The sequence below is a fragment of the Phyllopteryx taeniolatus genome, chromosome 20 (assembly GCF_024500385.1).
Source record: "Phyllopteryx taeniolatus isolate TA_2022b chromosome 20, UOR_Ptae_1.2, whole genome shotgun sequence".
NCBI lineage: Eukaryota > Metazoa > Chordata > Actinopteri > Syngnathiformes > Syngnathidae > Phyllopteryx > Phyllopteryx taeniolatus.
In genome coordinates this window covers 16,851,755-16,872,500 of record NC_084521.1, presented here as the reverse complement: position 1 = coordinate 16,872,500, position 20,746 = coordinate 16,851,755, and the positions used below count along the sequence as shown (strand labels likewise).

General features: G+C 49.5%; 3 protein-coding genes across 9 annotated transcripts in view; 1 reads left to right on the top strand and 2 right to left on the bottom strand.

The window, feature by feature from the left end:
* Nucleotides 1–2,939, bottom strand: part of chodl (chondrolectin) — a 3,827-nt gene extending 888 nt beyond the window's left edge. Inside the window, exons 1-7 of one of the 3 annotated variants that reach the window (XM_061759155.1) lie at nucleotides 2,431–2,939; nucleotides 1,816–1,991; nucleotides 1,484–1,629; nucleotides 1,251–1,408; nucleotides 1,121–1,174; nucleotides 977–1,024; nucleotides 676–863 (exon numbers count right to left, since the gene is read on the bottom strand). In XM_061759155.1, the coding sequence (XP_061615139.1) occupies nucleotides 703–863; nucleotides 977–1,024; nucleotides 1,121–1,174; nucleotides 1,251–1,408; nucleotides 1,484–1,629; nucleotides 1,816–1,991; nucleotides 2,431–2,518 (831 nt within the window). In that variant the 5' untranslated portion in view covers nucleotides 2,519–2,939 and the 3' untranslated portion in view covers nucleotides 676–702. The remainder of the gene's footprint in view (nucleotides 1–675; nucleotides 864–976; nucleotides 1,025–1,120; nucleotides 1,175–1,250; nucleotides 1,409–1,483; nucleotides 1,630–1,815; nucleotides 1,992–2,430) is intronic. The other 2 variants (XM_061759153.1, XM_061759154.1) reach the window with 2 other exon arrangements.
* Nucleotides 2,940–3,084: 145 nt separating this feature from the next.
* galnt11 (UDP-N-acetyl-alpha-D-galactosamine:polypeptide N-acetylgalactosaminyltransferase 11 (GalNAc-T11)) lies at nucleotides 3,085–10,864 on the bottom strand. The gene is given in 13 exon segments (XM_061759140.1): nucleotides 3,085–3,531; nucleotides 4,119–4,256; nucleotides 4,379–4,402; nucleotides 4,404–4,484; nucleotides 4,557–4,763; nucleotides 6,596–6,748; nucleotides 6,972–7,089; nucleotides 7,147–7,396; nucleotides 7,467–7,592; nucleotides 8,197–8,363; nucleotides 8,422–8,545; nucleotides 8,964–9,207; nucleotides 10,711–10,864. Coding segments are annotated over 13 exon segments (1,830 nt in total). The 5' UTR covers nucleotides 10,768–10,864; the 3' UTR covers nucleotides 3,085–3,390.
* A 956-nt stretch (nucleotides 10,865–11,820) lies between these two features.
* On the top strand, nucleotides 11,821–20,060 carry rmc1 (regulator of MON1-CCZ1). Of its 5 annotated transcripts, XM_061759035.1 has the most exons (21): nucleotides 11,823–12,014; nucleotides 12,164–12,240; nucleotides 12,313–12,397; nucleotides 12,733–12,789; nucleotides 12,851–12,937; nucleotides 13,004–13,144; nucleotides 13,224–13,327; nucleotides 13,847–13,936; nucleotides 13,999–14,104; nucleotides 14,170–14,278; nucleotides 14,353–14,397; nucleotides 14,476–14,529; nucleotides 14,598–14,726; nucleotides 14,879–14,985; nucleotides 15,055–15,174; nucleotides 16,213–16,290; nucleotides 16,400–16,504; nucleotides 17,328–17,396; nucleotides 17,475–17,562; nucleotides 17,751–17,888; nucleotides 19,882–20,060. In XM_061759035.1, the coding sequence occupies exons 1-21, from the start codon at nucleotides 11,916–11,918 to the stop codon at nucleotides 19,959–19,961; spliced, it is 1,968 nt and encodes a 655-aa protein (XP_061615019.1). In that variant the 5' UTR covers nucleotides 11,823–11,915; the 3' UTR covers nucleotides 19,962–20,060. The 5 variants fall into 5 exon arrangements, with proteins under 5 accessions (XP_061615020.1, XP_061615015.1, XP_061615019.1 ...); XM_061759033.1 differs by having other exon boundaries at nucleotides 14,353–14,529; XM_061759034.1 differs by having other exon boundaries at nucleotides 12,851–13,144.
* The last annotated feature ends 686 nt before the right edge of the window (nucleotides 20,061–20,746 follow it).

Genomic DNA, 20,746 nt, shown 5'->3' with positions numbered 1-20,746 from the left:
ATGGACCGCACCCGACTTCAATATATGAGTGGCACAGCAAAGGCTCTGAATACTTACGGCGGTGTGATATTTCACTTTTTCGTTTATTTGATCAAATGGCTGCAATATAACAAAGAGTGAAAAATTGAAGGGGGTCTGAAAACGTTCCGTACCCACTGTACATTAAATGCACCGAATTAATAGAGTTAGGGTTTCAAAATTTGATTTCAAAACAGGGTTAGGGTTTCAAGAATGAAGTAACTGATCTGTATCGGATTACTTTCCTGGACATAGTAACGTGTTAGATTACTCGTTACAGACGAGTAAAATACAGACCATTTGGGAGTAACGTCTTATTTAGTTACTTAGTAACTGAGTAACACGCTACTTAGTAACTGGGTAACGTGTTATTTACTGAGTAGGTTAGGGTTTCAAAATACGGTTTGAGTTTCAAATTAGGGTTTCAAGAATGAAGTCATTGTAATCAGATTACTTTCCTGGCTATAGTAACGCATTACTTTACTCGTTACGAGTAACAATTTACTCAGTTACTTAGTAAATGACAGAGTAATGCGTTACTTAGGCTTTCAAAACGGTTAGGCTTTCAAGAATGAAGTAACTATAATCAGATTACTTTCGTCAGTAACTAACTCATTTTCTCCCAGTAATGTAATGGATTACAATTACAGTACATACCTTTTGTAATTAAATGATGTCATCTCATTACATGTAATTGATCACTCCCCAACACTGCGCACACAATTTGTACACCAAAAATATTCGGCACCTCCTGCTGAGCACGTGGAAGCAACGAGTTCCGGCGGCCAGCAGGATGAGCAGCAGGAGGGGGATTGTGGGAAGGATCACGTACATCAGCAACGTGCCTACTCGCACGCAAAAACACCAAAGTCACCCAAACAGAAGTGCGCAAAGGCGGGATTTAGTCATCCTCGGTTACCATGGAAACCCTCCTGATTGAAGGCTTGTGTGTGTGTACCTGAAGCGCCGGTTAAGGTGACCTGACGACCCCCATCCAGTGAGGCCTCTTCACAAACACACACACACCAAAACATGAATATGGAGGAAAAAGATGAGGAAGAGTATGTGCTGGCATAGTCACGTGTTTTTGTCTATGCCCAACCTGTGCCCCGCCCACCGGCCGTGGTGCCAAGCTCCTCTTCCAGGTGGCGCTCTGCTAAAGAAAAAACAAAACCTGTGAAGCGCCAAGGAGGAGGAGGAGGATGATGATGACAGAATGAAAATGTTCTTACCGGGCTGATATTTGCAGATGAAATTATGTTTCATGGCGCATCGGTCGTCGTTCCATTGGTAGAGGTAAGCCCCGCCCACTCCCGGAAGTGCACCCGGCTGGTGGTACATCACCACGCACGACTCGGCGCCGCACGACGGCTCGTCCAAGTACCACTTCCTGTGGACAAATAGCACTTCCTGTGTCTTCATCTTCATCGCACACGCGATAGCGCACGCGCACGCGGCCTGTGACCTGAAGGACGCCGCGCTGCCGTCGGTCCACCTGTATCGCTGTGGACAGGAAGTGACGCCGTCAGGAGGATTCCCGTCCTCTTCGTCCACGCGGGTCAAACCGATCCAGAAATCTCCGTCCGATATTCCCGAGCCTGAACGCAACTCCTGAACGGCAACAACAACGACCGTAAAGATGACGATGATGAAGATGAAAGGTTTGCCCCAACGGTGGAAGAAGAGTTGCCGTCGATGCCGGTTAGTGTATTTCGGGTGCAACTAGGAAAAATGACGCCGATTGTGATGATTTTCGTGCCGATGATGAAGCGATGATGATGATGATGAAGCTGTGACCTCTAGTAGCCTCTGAATGTGTCGTTGTTCTTGTGGCGTGCGAATGCTAACGAGCGCGCCGCCGTCCATGTGACACGCAAGCTCCGCCTCCCTGAAGTCGACGCGGCTGGACATGTCGTGGAAGTACGCCATCTTGTAGCACGCCCGCCAAGCTCCGCCCAAACACACCGTCTGACCTGCGGACAGAGGCGCGTGCACGCGACCCCGTTCACTCGGGCTTGATTGCCAAATGACGTCACTGATGCGTTCCCCAAAAGGTGCTGTGATGACGTCAACAACATGAATGACATCATCGTAGCGCACACACACACACTCATATATGCACGCACATTTGTGCATGCATGTAGGACCACACACTCACACTTTCTCACACACATTAAGTGATTCACTGCAGTGACTTCTGCATGGTCATCACTTTGCTGTTCAACACACTCAACAGCTTCTTTTAGTGTGTGTGTGTGTGTGTGTGTGTTCCATACAGCTACGACTGGAACATACAGCGGATGTATGAATCCTAAATGTATGGATCTCACGCACACACAAAGATGTATGAATCATAAGCATACATGTTGTAAGAGGATGTGAAAAGACTAACATTTTCCTGGTCCAACTCACCACTGAGCACTCTTCCGCCGCGGACCGCCGTCGCCGTGACCACCATGACCACACCCAGGACCCACGGCCTCAGCAGGTCAAAGGTCATCTTTGTCTTGATTTGTTTTATGAAAACATTTCAAAAGAAAAAATCATGAAGCATCCATGTCACCATGTCTTCTTTTTGTGTTGATGATGCACTGCGCTCGCGAGGCAAGCTGCTCGCTAGCCCCGCCCTCTTCAGCCCCCCCCCACACACACACACTCAATTTAATTGGTTTAGTCGGACAGCAGAGAATCTAATCAATAGCTCAATCGATAGTTTTTCCTTTGCAGCACAATAACATCCCAATGACATCATAACTGTGCTAAGCTAGTCAGTGGAGAAATATTCTAGAATGTTTCACAAATATCGGCTGGGACAGAAAGGTAAAAAAAAGTTTTTCCACCACACACACAAATGTACAGTCAATTGATCCACTATAGGCGTCTGAAACACACGCCAATGGCACATCAACACACACACACACACACACAGAAAGCGGGAAGTGCAGAGGAGATGACCGCGGACAGCAGACGCCAGGTCTTCATGTGGTAAGCAGAATGAATGTTGCCATGGTTACTGCACGCGCAGGACTAAAAACACACACACATTGTTGCCGAGTTGTACATCAATTCACATTCAAAGAATCCAGACAAACTTTATTGATGCGTTTCATTTGACAAAACATTGCGTGATTGACACCTCTGGGTGCATGTATGCGTGTATGCGTGTGTGCGCGTGTGTGTGTTTAGTCCTGTCAGGTCTGCAGGACCTCACACCAGATTTGAGCCAATCACAGGTGAGGAATAAACTTAATATATTTACAAGAACCCTTCCATGCCAGGGTCAAAGGTCATTATTATGAAAGATAAAGCAATAAAAATAAAAATATATATATAAAATCATCTTAAAAATGAGTGGATTGTCACATGACCATGTCAAGCTCCGCCATCCTCCATCTGCCATTGTTGCGGCTGCGAGGCGTCGCATATCGCCATGGTAACGTGACCTTTGACTCCCAGCTGCTGCACGGCGGACAGGCACTGACCAACAGACACCTGGTACACACGCGCAGACTTCTGCAGGAACACACACACACATTTACATCAGTGATAGCCAACCAAGTCACGAAGTCAATGAATGTTCTTATTTCGCACAGAGAACTCCCATCGTGCTTCACATGTTTAAATACAAAATCACATCCATCCAATTAAAACAAGACAAAAGTAATCCAATCCAATCAAGTCTTGGTGGAATGGCTGCCTCAACAGATGTCTAACTTTTTTTTAAAAAGTGTCTACAGAAGAGGAAGCTCTTACTTTAAATGTAAGTCAAATCGAGTAAAAGCTTTAGTTTTTAATCGCCTGTAAGGGACAGCAGACAAAGTAAAACAAAAACTTCTGTTTTCTGCCAGTTGTAGGCCATCAAGAGGGGGAATTATCTCATTTGTATATCACAAAGAGCAATCTGGACATCATCTGCATACAAGTGCTACAAGATGCCTTCAGGTTTGCTGAGGACATCTCAAAGAAGCATGTAGAGCATAAAAAACATGGGCCCCAAGAATGACCCTTGAGGAACACCACAGGAACAGGTGAACACACAGAAAAAAGATCTACTTATGGATATGTGTGTGTTCACGCGCGTGCGTGTGTGCATGTCTCACCCCCAGGCTCCACTGCTGTGACCCCCCTGACCCGTGACACTTCATGAGTCTGGGCGGGTCAGAGGTCCTGACCTCTGACACGTCCAGACACAGCAGGCTAGACAGGATCAGCTGACCTTCGTCGTCATACGTCCACTCCTATACACACGTGCACATTCATACATACATACATAGATACACATACACACACCACAATGACATCACTTTTCATAGCAATGACATAACGTTTCCATGTCAACAAGACACGGGTTGGAGGTCACCTGTTCGGGGTCGCTGTGGTCACAGGGCTCTCAGCACGACTGCACCACCCTTCTGGCTGACTCGTGTCTGTGCCACCAAACATCGTTCGCTGGCCACATTCTGCAGCTGAAACAGGGAGTGGCTTTTATTTTGCAGGCCAAGAACAGGAAGCCAGCTGGGACAGAGCTCAAAGGTTACCCGTCCTCTGCGCAGCACACGGGGTCGTGCAGCCTTCTTGTTGCTAAGCAACGGTGGTGCCTGCAGCTTGTTGTTGATTTCGGGGTACACATTGTCCAGGTACCAGTGGAACGAGCGACATTGCAGACGTTTCCTCAGTGCCGAACGCTCGCTAACGTCGCCGAAGCCGCGCTCACGCAGCTCGGGACGCAAGGATAGGAAGTGCTCCTGCAAGGCAACTTTTTTTTTTAACAATATTCATTGCATGGAGTCCTCTCTTTTGTGTTTCACAGACAAGTAACCGGTCTGTTTCAGCCTTAAGATCCACAAGGCTCCATACCCAGGTGACTATTTGTCATAGCAACAGTCACCCAGGTGCCTGGTTGTTATAGCAACACTCACCCAGGTGCCTGGTTGTTATAGCAACACTCACCCAAGTGCCTGATTGTTATGTCACCACTCATCCAGGTGCCTGGTTGTTATAGCAACACTCACCCAAGTGCCTGATTGTTATGTCACCACTCATCCAGGTGCCTGGTTGTTACAGCAACACTCACCAAGGTGCCTGGTCGTTATAGCAACAATCACCCAGGTGTCTGGATGTTATGTCAAGACTCACCCAGGTGCCTGATTGTTATGTCAACACTCACCCAGGTGCCTGGTTGTTATAGCAACACTCACCCAGGTGCCTGGTTGTTATAGCAACACTCACCCAAGTGCCTGATTGTTATGTCACCACTCATCCAGGTGCCTGGTTGTTACAGCAACACTCACCAAGGTGCCTGGTCGTTATAGCAACAATCACCCAGGTGTCTGGATGTTATGTCAAGACTCACCCAAGTGCCTGATTGTTATGTCAACACTCACCCAGGTGCCTGGTTGTTATAGCAACACTCACCCAGGTGCCTGGTTGTTATGTCAACACTCACCCAGGTGCCTGGTTGTTATAGCAACACTCACCCAGGTGCCTGGTGGTTATGTCAACACTCACCCAGGTGCCTGGATGCTATGTCAACACTTACCTTGAGCCTCATCTCAAGTCTCTTAATCACAAAATTCCTAGTTCCTCAAAACATTGAAAGTGACCCAGAAGTTGTTCTCACATCGCCATATGAAGGATTATCTCAGAGGATCGAGCATGGAGGAGCTTCCGTGGGCTCGCTTAAATCGAGGGACGTCTGATGTTTCCTCAGTGGACGTCTCATAGCTCCTCGATGGAGACGTATGAAAATGGGCGTGCATCAGCTGGATTGTTAACGGAGCACAGCTTCAAATTAAATCGTAAATCTCTTTTCATCATTCATTGATCATGTCAGTTTCAATATTTAGATTTTGCTGAGTATGTTATATTTGGGGCAGTATTTGATGTCCAAATGACTTCATTACACTGGCTCAGGGTTACTACGAACGCCTAACCAGCCTCTTTCTGTTTGTACAGTACCCCGTCATTTTGTCAAATCTGGCATCTGGCCACACAACGAAAATAAAACCATTCTGTTGGTTTAACTTGTTTTGCATTGAACGTAATACAGAAGCAACCGATCAACACTATAAATAGCTCCAAGTCACTCCAAATACGCGGTGTGCACGGACGGGGCTAGGGTTAGACCAATCATGATCGTCTTTGGATCTGCGAAGTTGTAAAGAGTGACAATGTTGACCATATTTGAATTGAATTTCTCCCACTTGAAATATAAAGCATAAAGTAGACATTTGACGCCATCGCTAGTCGACGTCTCCGTGAACCGACGTCACGAAGAACGCTCGTCTTATTTCCCTCAAACATTCCGACCTCCTCCCGCCGTGCTCTTCTGTCAATATCCTCGCTCCTCCATGGAATTGCTGGTGGAAGGAGCTAGCATGTAAACAGAGGAGCTTGGACCTAGGAAGTTGCAAATATAGAAATGAGATGAACCCTAGGTGTCTCCTCGTTGCGTCAACACACATCGCGGTGTCTGATTGATATGCCAACACTCAGCGAGGTATCTAGTTGTTATGGCAACTTACCCAGGACGGAAACAATCGCACGTGTGTGTGTGTGTGTGTGTGTGCGCGTGTACCTTGTAGTCGTCCATCCAGACGTGAGCAAGGCGCAGGGAGTTGTGGGCCATCGTGTCATGGCCGCCCGGGGAGCCATAAGGTCGCCTTTTCCGGAAGATGTGACCGACGCGGGAACACGGGATGATCAGCAGCTGCCCACCACACATCCAAATCTGATGTGCGCACACGTTTACATCAGCTAGATTTGAACAATGAGATGCTCTTCCACTCAATGGCTGAAGGTTGACTTGACACAATAAGCAATAGCATCCAAAATTGAGACGAGATGATCATTATTTCCGGATGTGTGTCGTGACATTTCTCTAACGCTTGGACACGTCGGATTGGGAAACGACGGTTGACGAGACGTGACGACACAAGCGAGCCGGGCCTCACCCTGAAGGAGATCTCCAGGTTCTCGCCGCCCCAGATGTCCATGCCAGCGTCATATTGGCCCAGCTCGCCAAAGTACTTCCTGTCCATGGCAAACAGACCGCCTGCCATGGTGGGAGACCTGGGGGAGGGTCCGGTCAGATGGCGACGGCCGGTCATGCAACGGCACGCTCCTTACCTGATGGGGGCGATGGCGCCCCGAGGCCCGGCCACTTGGGCGGCGGGCACCGGGTCCCACTTGAAGTGCAGCCCCCAGTTGAAGCCGCCACGGACCACCGGGGACGGCGAGTAGGCCAGCGTGTCGGCAGAAATGATGTCGATGACGGGACAGACCACCGTGTGGCGCTCTGCCCGGATGGCCGCCAACAGGGGCTGCAACCACACCTGGTTTACCTCGCAGTGACTGTCCAGAAAAACCAGAACCTCACCTGGCGCGCACACACACAAGTTGAAGGAAGTGTGAGGACGTAGAAGGTCATCGAAGGCGTGGCGTCTCACCGGTGGCGTGGTTGGCTCCGATCATGCGCCCTCGGATGAGGCCTTCCCTCCTCTGGTTCCGGACTACCTTCACGTTCCGGGGCAGCTGTTCTCGGACGTATCTGTCCAGGTCTTCCTTCAGCTCGACTGTACGGACAAGCAAATTTAGTGTTAGTTTCATTTGGACTTTCGAGCCCTGAAGTCTATTCGTTGTGATCCAGGAAGCCCGACAGCTCATGTCGGTCTCATAGGTCCTCATGTAACAATCTGCTCGTAGCGCCTAAAACGTCCTCCACGGCCAGGACGAAAACCACACTGCTTCGCGACGGACCCTCCTCTCCAGCACCCCTGAATAGACCTTGCCGGGGAGGCCGAAGAGTGTGATCCCCCTGTAGTTGGAACACACCCTTAAAAAGGGGGACCACCACCCCAGTCTGCCAATCCAGAGGCACTGTCCCCGATGTCCACACGATGTTGCAGAGGGGTGTCAACCAGGACAGCCGGAGTCTTTAGGAACTCCGGGCGAATCTCCTCCACCTTGCCACCGAGGAGCTTTTGAACCACCTCGGTGACCTCTACCCCTACTCAGAGACTCCAGACTCTGCTTCCTCATGGGAAGGCGTGTTGGTGGCATTGAGGAGGTCTTCGAAGTACTACACTGTAAAGCACCGTGATTGTTATCTTTGAAGTGCTATCAAAAACACGTTAACTTGATTCCTTCCTTACTCGGGCCACATCTCTCACGTCTTACCAAGCTCGCTGTGGTCATCCACCAGGATGATCTCGTGGAGGAAGTGGGCGGGGGTCCGGTCCAACACGCTGTGGACGGTCCTGGTGAGAGCGGAGATGGCCTCGTTGAAGAAGCAGATGATCACGCTGGCAGATGGCAAATGGTCAGGGTAGGCCTCGTCACCGCACCTGCAGACAGTATCAATCCTCAGTCTGGTGCCCCGGGTGAGGAGAACAGGCGTCTCACCTCTGGTCTCTGGTGTCGGGCAGCTGGCGGTGAGGACCGATGCGGCGCGAGATGAGCACGTTGAAGGCGTGTTGATGGTAGCCAGCGTCTCGCACTTCCTGGTCGGCCTCATTGAAGATCATACCTGCGCGCGCGCGCGCGCACACACACCGCTTAGACCACTAGTCCCCAACCTTTCTCCCGCCATCGACTCTTTCATCCAAACTTTGTTCGTTTCACGATAGCACGGTGGCGTGGGGGTGGCCCAAGGGAGCGTCCCGATCAGAACCAAATCTTCGATTGGGGTGTCCCGCGCCACTAAAAACAATTGGGGGTTTTTTTTTCAGTCTCTCTGTGCAGCCCGGTCCCCAAATGGCTAATGGCGTGCGTGGTTCTGGAAAAACTTTGGCGGACTTGCAGACAATCTGCAACTAGTTTGGCTGCGATTCCAAATGTCCGATCACAGTTGAGTGTCATCGCGCACTGTACGGTCTACAATGCCGCACGCGGGTACGGCCAATCAAAAGGCCAGGTTATATCAGGTGTGCAGCGGCGAGCCTCACCCATTTCCGGCGAGAGCCCGACGGCGGCCCTCACGTCGTCGGCCCCTCGCCGGGCCGGTTCCTTGCCGACGTTCCGGTGACGCGGCCCGACGGGGGTCCTGCCGAGGCCCGGCTCGGCCGTCGATGAGAAGTAGAGGAAGAGGAGCACGGTCCACGCGGCCGACGTCACCACGCAGCCGCAGCAGAAGTAACGCAGCGGGACCGGAGCCATCTTGCAGGCACAGCATCGCTTTACATCACGCCGCTGTGGACGCACACGCAGGCACACATTGGAACGGGAATTGTCACATGACAGCGCTCCCGCTATATCACGAGTCAGAATTTAGAGTTGTGCACCTTAAGTGTAGTACCACCTTGTGCCACAACATGCTTGGCAACACTGAGCCCAACTGGAAGACATGCAGCATAATTAACAGCCAAAAAGAAAAGGCAGATAAGGTCCCCTACTATGCCCACAGAGCAGAGAGACTATAATGTTTGGTGAAACATTTTGGTTGTAGGTGTGAAGGTTTCAAATGACTGGAACATCGAATTTCCGTTCGCCCGTCCGTCTCTCGTGTTACGCACGCTATGCTAGTAACCGAGGCGAGTTTGGTTCGAGTCAATGTTGAATTCTCTTCTGTCTCAGTGTTGCAGTAACCTTCAACTGGGTCTGAAAAATAAACTGCTGGAATGAAGAACGCTCGGCCTCTTGAGGAACGAGCGAGAACAGCTGCGAAGGAATACTTCCAAAAGTGCTAGGCGTGTATCGTTTGGACTACAAATAGTAAGGAAAACTTGAAAGCATGTTTTCATAAGTACACATGTATGGAGTGTGTGTGTGAGGCTGTACAACAACTATTACAAAATGTGTTTTATGTTCACTCTATATCGCAGTTTGTTGACTTGGTGCGAGTGCGTCTGGAACCTGTTCTGTGCAATAAACATATTCCTAACTTTTCTGAATTCTTTGATGTCGTTCCAACCTCGAGGTTGGCCATTTATAGCGCCCTGTGTTCCAGATTGAAGTCTCATCAAATGTTACGTGACACAGATCTCTGATTGTTGGGTGCAGGCGCTCACGTGTCCTGAGGGACTTTGCTCGTCTTGTCTAAAGTGCACACACGACCTTGGCAATGGCACACAACAACAACAACAACAACAACAACAACATGATTTGCCGTACAAGTCGTGTCCGAACAACGCGCACACGAACACTGGCGACGACTTGCTCGCCGTGTGTCGCCCGGTTCGAGCTCAACGACGATCGCGCCCAAAGTACACGTATGCATCTTTGATCACGTGACGCGTGTACGTTGGATTGCCGTGAGTGCAGTCGTCACTTACACGTCGATGACAAATTTCAACAGATTTCTTGTTTCGCACACGAGTAAAATGATGCTCGAAGAGCTTTCAATTGATCTTGTGTAACGAGGTCATGAACTAAAGTCCATTCCTAAAATGTCTTCACTCGTTCTTAAGCCCACTAACAAGTTTCCTCCTTTCATTTTTTGTGACTTGGCGATTTGTGTAATTGGTAGCGTTCATAAAAGATGAGCCGCTCTTTTTAAGGACATGACCGGCAGACTGAAGGCGCTTTGAGTGTTGATCGTGCTGACCGGCTGCTGCTTTGAGCAGGAGCAACAACAGTTAATGCACATAATGTGGACGGACGGACGGACGGACGTGATTTTCCAAACGTTCACGAGCCGAAGGCCATCGATAACCGAACCGAAGCTGACCTTCACGTGCGGAAGACGCGACTCACTGGCGTTCGACAAGACGACGAGTCAACACACAGCAAGCGACATCTGCGGCCGGCCATCAAGTGCGCACGCCGGAACGAGTGCCCGCCCTCGACGGCGCACGGGATGTGCTTCCGCCAACGACTTTCACAATCAAACAAATCCCGGGGGTCAACTTCAACGGAAAACGTCCTGTTTCATTCAATCCACTGCTTGCCAAGCAGTTGTGAGGAGGTTAGGGTTCAAATCCGGACTCGCCTGTGTGGAGTTTCCTCCCACGTTCCCAAAACAGGCACGCGAGGTTCATGGACGACCGATTCAACTCTGCGGCCCACCTTAAAAGACTGCAATTGCGCTGTTTCGCCTCTAGATGGCGATGGTGGTCACAGGTCACATTGGCATTCAGACTTTAACTGAACTTTATTATTACATTTGTTGGTTACCCCGATGATATGACGATGGTTACATGAATGGAAAATGTAACAGAAAGATTTGAACCCCCGGTCCTCAGAACTGTGAGGCAGATGCGCTAACCAGTCGTCCACCGTGCCGCCCTATTTTTCGAATGTATGAAATGAAATTGGCTCATTCCTCCCACAGCCCAAAAAACACGCGCGCTAGGTAGTGTTGCCACAGTTACCTTGAAAAAGTAACTTAGTCACCGTACTGATTACTTGAGCTTAAGAGTCACTTAGTTACTTCACTAATTACTTGATTTCAAAAGTAACAAAGTGAGAAAATAAGTTACTTTCAGCAGCTGTCAAGTGGCGGGACTATCACTTATCCACAGTAGAAAAAAAGAAGCATGACCTTAACCGTCCCCGTGACTTGGTAATGGACGCCCACACAAGTTACAGAATGATGTCATCGACATGAAAAACTAACTTAAATATGAGTGCAGTTGACGCCGCTCAGAGCAGACTTGACATGCCGAGTAGCCGCCTAAATAGAAACAAGCACACCATTCTCGGTACACTTCTTTAAAGACTCTTAACAGAGAGAGAGAGAGAGAGAGAGAGAGAGAGATAGATAGATAGATAGATAGAGAGAGAGAGAGAGAGAGAGAGAGAGAGATCGTGACTCTTGCTCGTCCAATCAACTATTCACCTTTATTGCGAAAGTGTGCACAGGAAGTCAATGAAGTGGCAGTCCAAACACTTCCGGGTGTGTTGTGTTCCGGTGTCCGTAAAAGCAGAAAGGAAAACGGTCGAGCCGATGTTTGGGCACGATGAGCGACGAGCACTACTTGGAGCTTTGTGACAATCTCGTGCAATTTGAAAACGCTTCGAGCGTCAACAATGTTTTCTTCGACGAAGCCAACAAACAGGTCAGCTTCAACTAGCTTCCTGTTAGCATTAGCCGAGTCAGCTGACAGGCAGCAACTCGCGTGAATCATTTGACGAAAGCAAATCTTTCAATGTGTTGGAGTTGTTTGCCGATCACAAGAAGCTGACGGTGGTCTCGTGCTGCCTTCAGGTGTTCGCGGTGCGTTCAGGGGGCGCCACGGGGGTGGTCGTCAAAGGTCCGGACGACAAGAGTTCTGTTGCCTTCAGGTGCGTCACACGCCGTGGGATAAACGACATGTTTATAAGCATTATTCAGACACTTATTTGTTTTATGGGCAGAATGGAGGACAAAGGAGAAGTCAAGTGCATCAAGTTCTCCATTGGGAACAAAATTCTGGCCGTGCAGAGAACGTCCAAGTCTGTGGTGAGTCACATGGTTCATTTGGATCACTTCGCTCTTTTACTCGTATAGCACTTCTCACAGGGAGGACTCACAAAGTGCCTGGCATGCTCCAAATATACAAATCAAATGCACAGTTACAAATATTCAAGAAAAGACAATTCAGAATCAATCAACTTTCAAGTGTTGCTGCCTAAACAAAAAAAGGTTCATTCCTGTTTTTCTGCACGCGTACGGAAGAGTTTGCGCTCGGCTCAAGTGGAACTTTGTTTGGTTCCGCGATTCGGGAGGAGCGGACGGCACGACCGCATCGCCTTTCGCCTTCGCTCGTCTTGCCTCATCTACTTCGTCTCTTTCAGGACTTCATCAACTTCATTCCCGACTACCCGCACACGGAGTTCACGCACGAGTGCAAGGTGAGCCGCTCACACAAAGCAACCGATCGCGGCGAGCCTCGCTGACCGACGTGTCGTTCAGATGAAGAACGCCAACCTGCTGGGCTTCTGCTGGACCAACTGGAACGAGATCGTCTTTGTCAGCGACCTGGGCATCGAGCTCTACCAGGTATACCGCCGCGCTCGCGGGCCTTTTGGGGGCCAGGCTCCGCCCACACGTGCGTGTTACGTTCAGGTTTTTCCGGACAAACGCGGCGTCAAACTGCTCAAGAGTCACAGCCTCAACGTCAACTGGTACCAGTACTGCCCCGAGACGGCCGTCGTGCTGCTGTCCACCACCGTGCAGGCCAACGTCCTGCAGCCCTTCGCCTTCCGGGTCCGAACTCGCGACACGTGTGTCTACTTGTCTGCACCTTGCGCCTGCATCTAACTGTGTGTGTGTGTGTGAAAATAAGAGCGGGAGCGTGTCCAAGATGTCCAAGTTTGAGATCGAGCTGCCCGTTGTCCCAAAACCAGCCAAACTCAGCCTGTCGGAGAGAGACGTCGCCATGGCGACCATGTAAGTGCGCGCGCGCGCTAACGCGGAATGAACGGAGGTAGCTGGCGAAAATGGCCGACGATAGCTGCGGACAGAAATGATTTATCGATGAAACGCAATGCAATAGGGTCACCTCAAAGTGGCAGGTGGGGTTTGGAAAGGTACCAAGAGGACTTTTTGAAATCGGACCTTCGATTCGTTTGCAAAGGGACCAAAGTCATTTCTCCGAAATCTCAAGAGCAGAAATCGAATTGTCGGCATTTGCTTGGCCAGAAGCGTCGCTCGCTCCTTCACTCGCCTCTTTTTGCTCACGGTAGATTTGGACAAGCAAAAACTGCACCGTGAGATCACAAACGTGAAAACCGTTCTCGTGTTTCGATATGATTTCCTTTTTCAACTCGTGAAACTACCCTAACCTTACTCGACGCAGCGCAACGACGCTCCACGGTCTCCGATTTCCTGCGGCGGCCCTTTGTTCTCCTCTGCAATAATTATAACAATAATTGTTCTTCTTGTGTGTGTGTGTGTGTGTGTGTGTAGTTACGGTCAGTTGTATGTGATGTACCTGAAGCATCACTCCAGGAGTGCCAACAGCGGCAGTGCTGAGGTGGTGCTCTACCATTTACCAAGGTATGCGCGCGCGCACACACACACACACACACACAGTGTTAAATGTGAACCTGTGTGTGCAGGGAGGGTGTTTGTAAGAAGACGCACGTGTTGAAATTGAACACAACAGGAAAGTTTGCGCTTAACATCGTTGACAACCTGGTGGTGGTCCATCATCAGAGCTCTCAGGTGTGTGCACGTGCGTGTGTACACGCTTGCGACACCGCTAACAAAAGTCATCGTGCGCGTTTCAGACGTCGTTGATGTTCGACATCAAGTTGAAGGAGTCGGACAGCGCCATCAGCACGCATCAGCCTGTACTTCCTGCTCGTTCCATCCAGCCGTGTCGCATTCCACTCTCAGGCACGCACGCACGCACGCACGCACGCGTGAATAACAACTTTGTCATGAATGAAGTTGTTTTGTGATGTTTAAAGGTCCAGCAGTGGTCCCATCACAACTTCCTGTCCCGTGTCAGCTGTGTATCCTTCCCTTGCGCCTGCGTGTGCGTGCGTGGGTGCGTGCGTGCGTGTTTGTTGTCCGACTTGACCTTTCTGTAGACTCGTCTTCATGGAGCGTCTTCCAACCTGACATCATCATTAGCGCCAGCGAAGGTCTGCAAATACACACACCCAGACCCACACGCACAGATTGACGGACGGACGGATGTATTGATTGACAGGGTACTTGTGGTATCTTCGCGTCAAGTTAAGCCCGACCGTCAAGCTGCTGCACGACAAAAGCAAACTGATGGACTTCCTGTTACGCCGCAGCGACTGCAAGATGGTCATCCTGTCCGTCTGCTCACAGCGTACGTCTCGCTGTCCACACACGTGCGCTTCATATACGCATCTCTCTGCGCGCTTCTTTCTTGTTCGTTTTTGTTTAAAAATAAATCAACATTGGGTGTTCGGTTAGCACGGTAACAGTTTGCTGCTCGTGTGCTAACGCTAACGTGCGTAGTGGTGGAAGGCAAGCAGAGAGGAAGTCTGCCCGTGGTGGCGAGCGTCTTCGACAAACTCAATCAGGTGTACAAAGACTTCCTGGAGGCGGAGCAAAGCTACAGCGCGGTGAGTGAGTGATGTCACTAAAAGGGGAGGAGTCAGCCGACGCACGTGCCTCACCCCTTGCGTTTGCAGGCCGTGGAGGCGGGTCCCACGCGAGGCGGCGGCGCTCACAAGCGACCGATCAGAAGCCAGGCGGTGATCGACCAGTCGGACATGTACACGCACGTCTTGTCGGCGTTCACAGAGAGGAAGGTAGGAAAACCTGCAATACGAACACAAAGAAAAGCACAATTGAGGCCGTGTTGGGAATCGCTCACGCTTTCCCGCCTCCCCAATCACGACGCATGGATTTCTGAATTTTTTTTGATAGTCGCTCCACTAAAAATGCGTTTGTAGAAATTGGAGAGTCGGGAGCGAGCGACCGCGTTCAGAATCATTCGTCATTCCCAACTACCAAATCACTAGGTCGAGATTTTCATTTAGTGCACTACAGTTAATCTACTACTCGTTTATCGCAGGCTTAATGTAATTTCTCGAATATAATAAGCATCCCCAAAATGTTTCTTGTACCTTTGTATAATACTTGCTGGTATGGATGCTCCAAAATGGAAGCATTAGCCGCATAATAATTAGTATTTTCTTTAAGTTCTCAGAAGGAAAAAACCGAACAAAAGTGGAGAACGCTTGCCTTGCTCTGTGGGCGTGCGCTGACCACACGGATGGAAGCAAACACGCGTGCACAACGTACAGTGTATTACAAATTCACGGGTGAACATTTCTGCCATCTTGTAAAGAAAAATGCTAAATGCGATGGTGTTACGTCAAAGTTCCGATCTACATCGAAGAGGTTTTAGCAGGCAAGTTTGTTGCATTGATTTTTGCCAGCTTAAGGCCGACCAATGTTGGTCCTTTTTCTTACATCTATGTATAATACGCACCCTTGATTTTGAATGACATTTTTTGCAACAGCAACATTAAAAAAGTTACGATACAACCCGCGCAATATACGAAATCCATGAAGTAGCACCCAAAATATTTTATTATTATTTAGATATTTTTTCAAGCTTCATAGTTGTTTCATGCTGAAGACAATCCGTACTCGCCAGTTATGAAATGTGGAGTCAAACTTGTTTGAAACTGACCTCTGCGATGTTGGAAAAGAGACATCTCGCCTTGACCTGCATGACCTTTTCTCCAAAGGTTAAGGAAAGGTTGTTGGGAGATTTGACTTTTCCATGAGGCCCAGGGAGCGATTCCCAACACATCTCGTGTGTGTTTGTGTGTGCGCAGGGCGCCTCCCACAAGTTGACCATCGCCGTGTTGATGGAGTACATTCGCTCGCTCAACCACTTCCAGATCAGCGTGCAGGTCAGCTGACATCACATGACCTCGTCCCACGACACGGCACGTGTCCGTCGACCGAGCGACGGCTGGATTGACATTTGCTCTTCTCGTGTGGGTCTGCGGACGACGTCAGCATTACTTGTACGAGCTGGTGATCAAGACGCTGGTGCAGCACAACCTCTTCTACATGTTACATCAGTTCCTGCAGTACCACGTCCTCACAGACTCCAAACCGCTCGTGAGTCACGTCGACGCACGCTAACACAATGCTAACAAACCCCGGCCCACGCTAACACAACGACGCCGATGAAACACTTGCGTTGCTTCTTTCCAGTTTGTCCTGAAAGACTCCCAGAGTCTTCCTAAATTTGGCTTGAATCATCAAATCATACAAAGTCACGTCAAATCACATGCAGGGTTAGGCGGTCCTCAGGTTACGACGGGGTTCCGTTCCTGCACAGGCCAGCAAGGTAAAACCTGTATTTGTAAGTCGGAATGTGCCAGAGTAACCTCAGCTAACGCTGCAGCAAATATTCCAATGAATATGAAACGATGAAGTTAAAATCCGCATACTGAGCGTGAATTTGCGTGACCACGTCTCGCTACGAAGTCGTCCATTGCACGACGTTCACAACCTCCAGACCGCGGTCGTAAACTGAGGACTCCCTGTAGTCGTTCTCAACAATACCGCAGACGTGTCGGCTCGTAATGCGTTTGAAAACCAATTTGAAGCCGCCAACTGCGTTTGGAAGAATGATCGGAAAACCTGACGATCTTGAAGAACGCCCAGTTTGGAGAAATGCTTCAAAATGGAACAGAGCCATCAGTGCCAAGTGAGGGGAATATGATGTTGCCGTTGTAGCTGTGGATTAGCTAGCGCCGCCTTTGAGCTCCAATCAAAGAAATGCAAAGAGCCCCGAGTACAGGCGCTCCTCAGTTTCTCATGCATGACTTTCATTCTTGCGGCGGCTAGCTAACCCAAACTTGTACGCGAGCGCCGGGATGCTAGCGAGTCACTTGAATGAACGATGGCGTGTTGATCTTCACTTGACCTTCTTCAGGCGTGTTTGCTTCTGTCCCTGGAGAGCACGTACCCCCCCGCCCACCAGCTGTCCCTCGACATGTTGAAGGTACTCCTCCCAACGTCGTCATCTTCATCGTCTCTATCGTCCACTGACGCGTGCCGTTTGCGCGTGTGCGTGTTGCAGCGTCTGTCGACAGCCAATGACGAGATTGTGGAGGTTCTGCTGTCCAAGCAGCAGGTTTTGGGCGCGCTCCGATTCATCCGCAGCGTCGGTACGTAACGGCGCCGCGCAGCAACTTGCCTGTCGCGCGCCATCTCGGGACGCCGCACAAAATCAAATCTCCAAAATGCGGCTCAATGGCCCAAGCCTAACGTGATCACATGACCTCGCTTGAAGGTCGGCGAGCCGCGTCGTGGTGGTCGTCATGGCGACTAACTTCTGTGTGTGACCGGTGTGCAGGCGCCCACGACAACATGTCCGCCAGGAAGTTTCTGGACGCGGCTCGTCAGACGGGAGACGACATGTTGTTCTTCACAGTCTTCAGGTCCTTCCAGCAGAGGAACCAACGCCTGAGGGGGAACCCGGCGTTTAACCCCGGTCAGCACGCACGCACGCTACATATCTGACGTTAGGAAATCCCATCGCACAACCGAACAAAACTTGACTTGAAAGTTTGTTCCAGTTTTACTTTTGTTTTGCAAGCTTCAGATATGCCACCAGTGGAATAAAGCAAGGAGAGCACAACAGCCAAAATCAAAAGGAGAACCGCTGCAGGCCACAATTCACACGTTAGACTAAGCGGCCAACTGGACTCGTGCTCCTGATGAGGCCCCCCCCCCCCCCCCCTTCGAGGCACACGTCTATGACATCAATACTACGTTTATAAAAGCAGTTTACATTCTCGATACAAGCCAGTGCTCTTTTTCTTTATTGGAAAAGAGGAGGTTAATTAATATTGCACTCAAAAGTTGATTGTTATGGATTTCAACTCAACATTGATTTGCTATAGGAGGAAACTGAGTTAGGAGCGTGCTCGCTCGTACGTCACTGTCGCATTTTGACGTACAGACCTTTTCCAAAACATTTGAATATCATGGAAACGTTTATTTCCATAATTCCGATCAAAAACTTCAACTTTCATAGATTCAAGATTCAGGGCCCACAAGTTCAACAATTTCAAGTATTTATTTGCTTATTTTGACATAGTTTGGGATATGTTAATCTGCAATACTTGCCCAAGGGCATTGAGCCCATCAGTCTGCGGCATTGCCTGGGAGTTCTGGAAGCCCAGATTTCCCTGATGCTTGCTGTCAGTTCTTTGTTTTTGGGTCTGGTGCCCCTCATTTTCCTCTTCAACCCCTATAGATTCTCAATGGGATTTAGATCTGGCGAGTTGACCGGCCAGTCAAGCACTGTGATGGCGTGTGGGCATCAAAGCCGGTTTTGGTGCATCTGGCGGTATGGGCAGGGGCCAGCTCCTGCTGGAAGAAGAAATCTGCATCTCGAGTCCTCGAAAACATTCTGGTAGGCTGTTGTGGTGACACCTGCACTGGACATTGCACCCCAAATCATGACTGACTGTGGATATTTCACACCGGAGCTCAAGCAGCTTGGGTTCTGTTCTTCACCCGTCTTCCTCCGAACCCTTGAACCTTGATTCCCGAATGAAAGGCATGCTTTATTTTCAGCGGAAAAGAGGACCTCGGACCACCGGCCGACAGTCCGGTCCTCCCGAGGAACCCGACAGTTGTAGCCCATCTCCCGGATGCGTCGGAATGTGGCGTTTTTTTCATTCCACTCTTTCTGGGTCTCTGCTAGATTCTTGAATCTTCTCTGTTTGCTAATTCGCTGAAGCCCACGGTCATCTCTTGCCACATTTTGTCCTTCCGTTGATACGCTTGGACGCAGATCTCTGTGAACAGCCAGCCTCCTTGGCTCTGAACCTTTGTGGCTTACCCAGCCTATGGAGGGTGTCAATGATGGTCTTCTGGCCACTTGTCAAGTCTGCGGTCTTCCCCATATTGAACCCAACTGAAGCAATGTAATGACACCTGGGAGAAAGCGTGCAGGTGCTTTGAGTGGAGTAGATGATTAGCGTGCGTGACACTCCATTTAAAACATTTATGGCCTGCAAAATTTGGGCTGATTTCTTCACAGTATTGTAATATTTTTTTGAATTCCTGATTTTCTGGGTTTTTTGGGCTGGAAGCCCAAATTATGGAAAAATAAACAAATAAATACTTGAAATTCTTTAAATTGTGGGCCCTGCATCTATAATCTATGAAAGTTGAACTTTTCGAATGGAATTATGGAAATAAATAGGCGTTTCCATATTATTACCTTTTTTGGGGAAAGGGTCTGTACTTGGCCAATAAAAATGGTTCTGATTCTGTAAAGTGACGATGATGTCACAATGAATTCATCAAGATCACAATGATGTAAAGCGATGAGAATCTGGATTTCCGCACAAGCGGACTTGTGTGTAATGCTTTGCCATTATTCAGTTTTTGTTTTTTTTTTCACCACAGCGATTGGGAATCACGGGATTCTGGTGGTTCATTAAAATGTTTGTGTGTGTGTGTGCCTGCAGGCGAGCACTGCGAAGATCACGTGCTTCACTTCACGCGCGTGTTTGGCGAGCAGGCGCTGATGAAAGCGGCCACCGCCTGACCGCCATCGCCATGACATCCGCCCATGTTTTCATGCGCACGCACACACACACTCTCTTGTTTTGCTGCTTAACAGGAAATAAAGCATCATTTTAAACAACCCCTTCAACTGAATGACTAACAGGAAGTGGAATCTATTGTAATAAACCTTGGGTTAGGCTAAATAACACCCCGGGGGCAGGTTAGTTGTTACGCTGCTGCCGCCACCTTTGGCCGGTCTGGTTCGAATTCAAAGACGATGTAGAAGAAAATGTACACTTTATTGGAACACTTTTATGAATGTACAGCAACTTCTAAGCAGGAAGTGGAAATACAATGGCCGACAGTCAACTCTTCCCCCATGAACTTGACCCCCCCCCCACTAGTGTAGTTTCGTTCAGAAAAACGAATCTTCCTAATAAACGAATTGAACCGAATCAGTTTATGAAATGATTCGTAGTTTTAGCTTGGCCCCGCCCGCCGCCGTGAGTCGAGCGAGTCGCCGGGGAGCGGAAACGGAACTGCCGAAGCGTTCTGTCACTCTTTTCTGAATCTTCGGCGCGTGACCAATGAGCAGCCAGCGTGCAGGCGAGGGCGGGACTTCATTAAAAGTACTGCCGTGCGATTCGCGGTTCGCAGCGTTGTCGCTCACTTGGGCGAATGACCAATGCAGCGCCGTGCAGGCGGGGGTGGGGCTTAAGTAACAAGTGTACTGAGGACCCTCTGGTTCGCGATCCTTTAGAAACGAGCGATTCGTCCGTGGAACTTCTTGCTTTGCGATCCGCTAAGGAGCGATGTACTCGTACG

Bases quoted from the DNA above. Each gene is read 5' to 3' on its own strand.
- rmc1 (XM_061759031.1), top strand. From the start codon at position 11,916: ATGAGCGACGAGCACTACTTGGAGCTTTGTGACAATCTCGTGCAATTT. The intron at 12,398-12,732 runs GTGAGTCACATG...CGTCTCTTTCAG, and splicing joins AGAGAACGTCCAAGTCTGTG to GACTTCATCAACTTCATTCC. The intron at 13,937-13,998 runs GTATGCGCGCGC...CTGTGTGTGCAG, and splicing joins GTGCTCTACCATTTACCAAG to GGAGGGTGTTTGTAAGAAGA.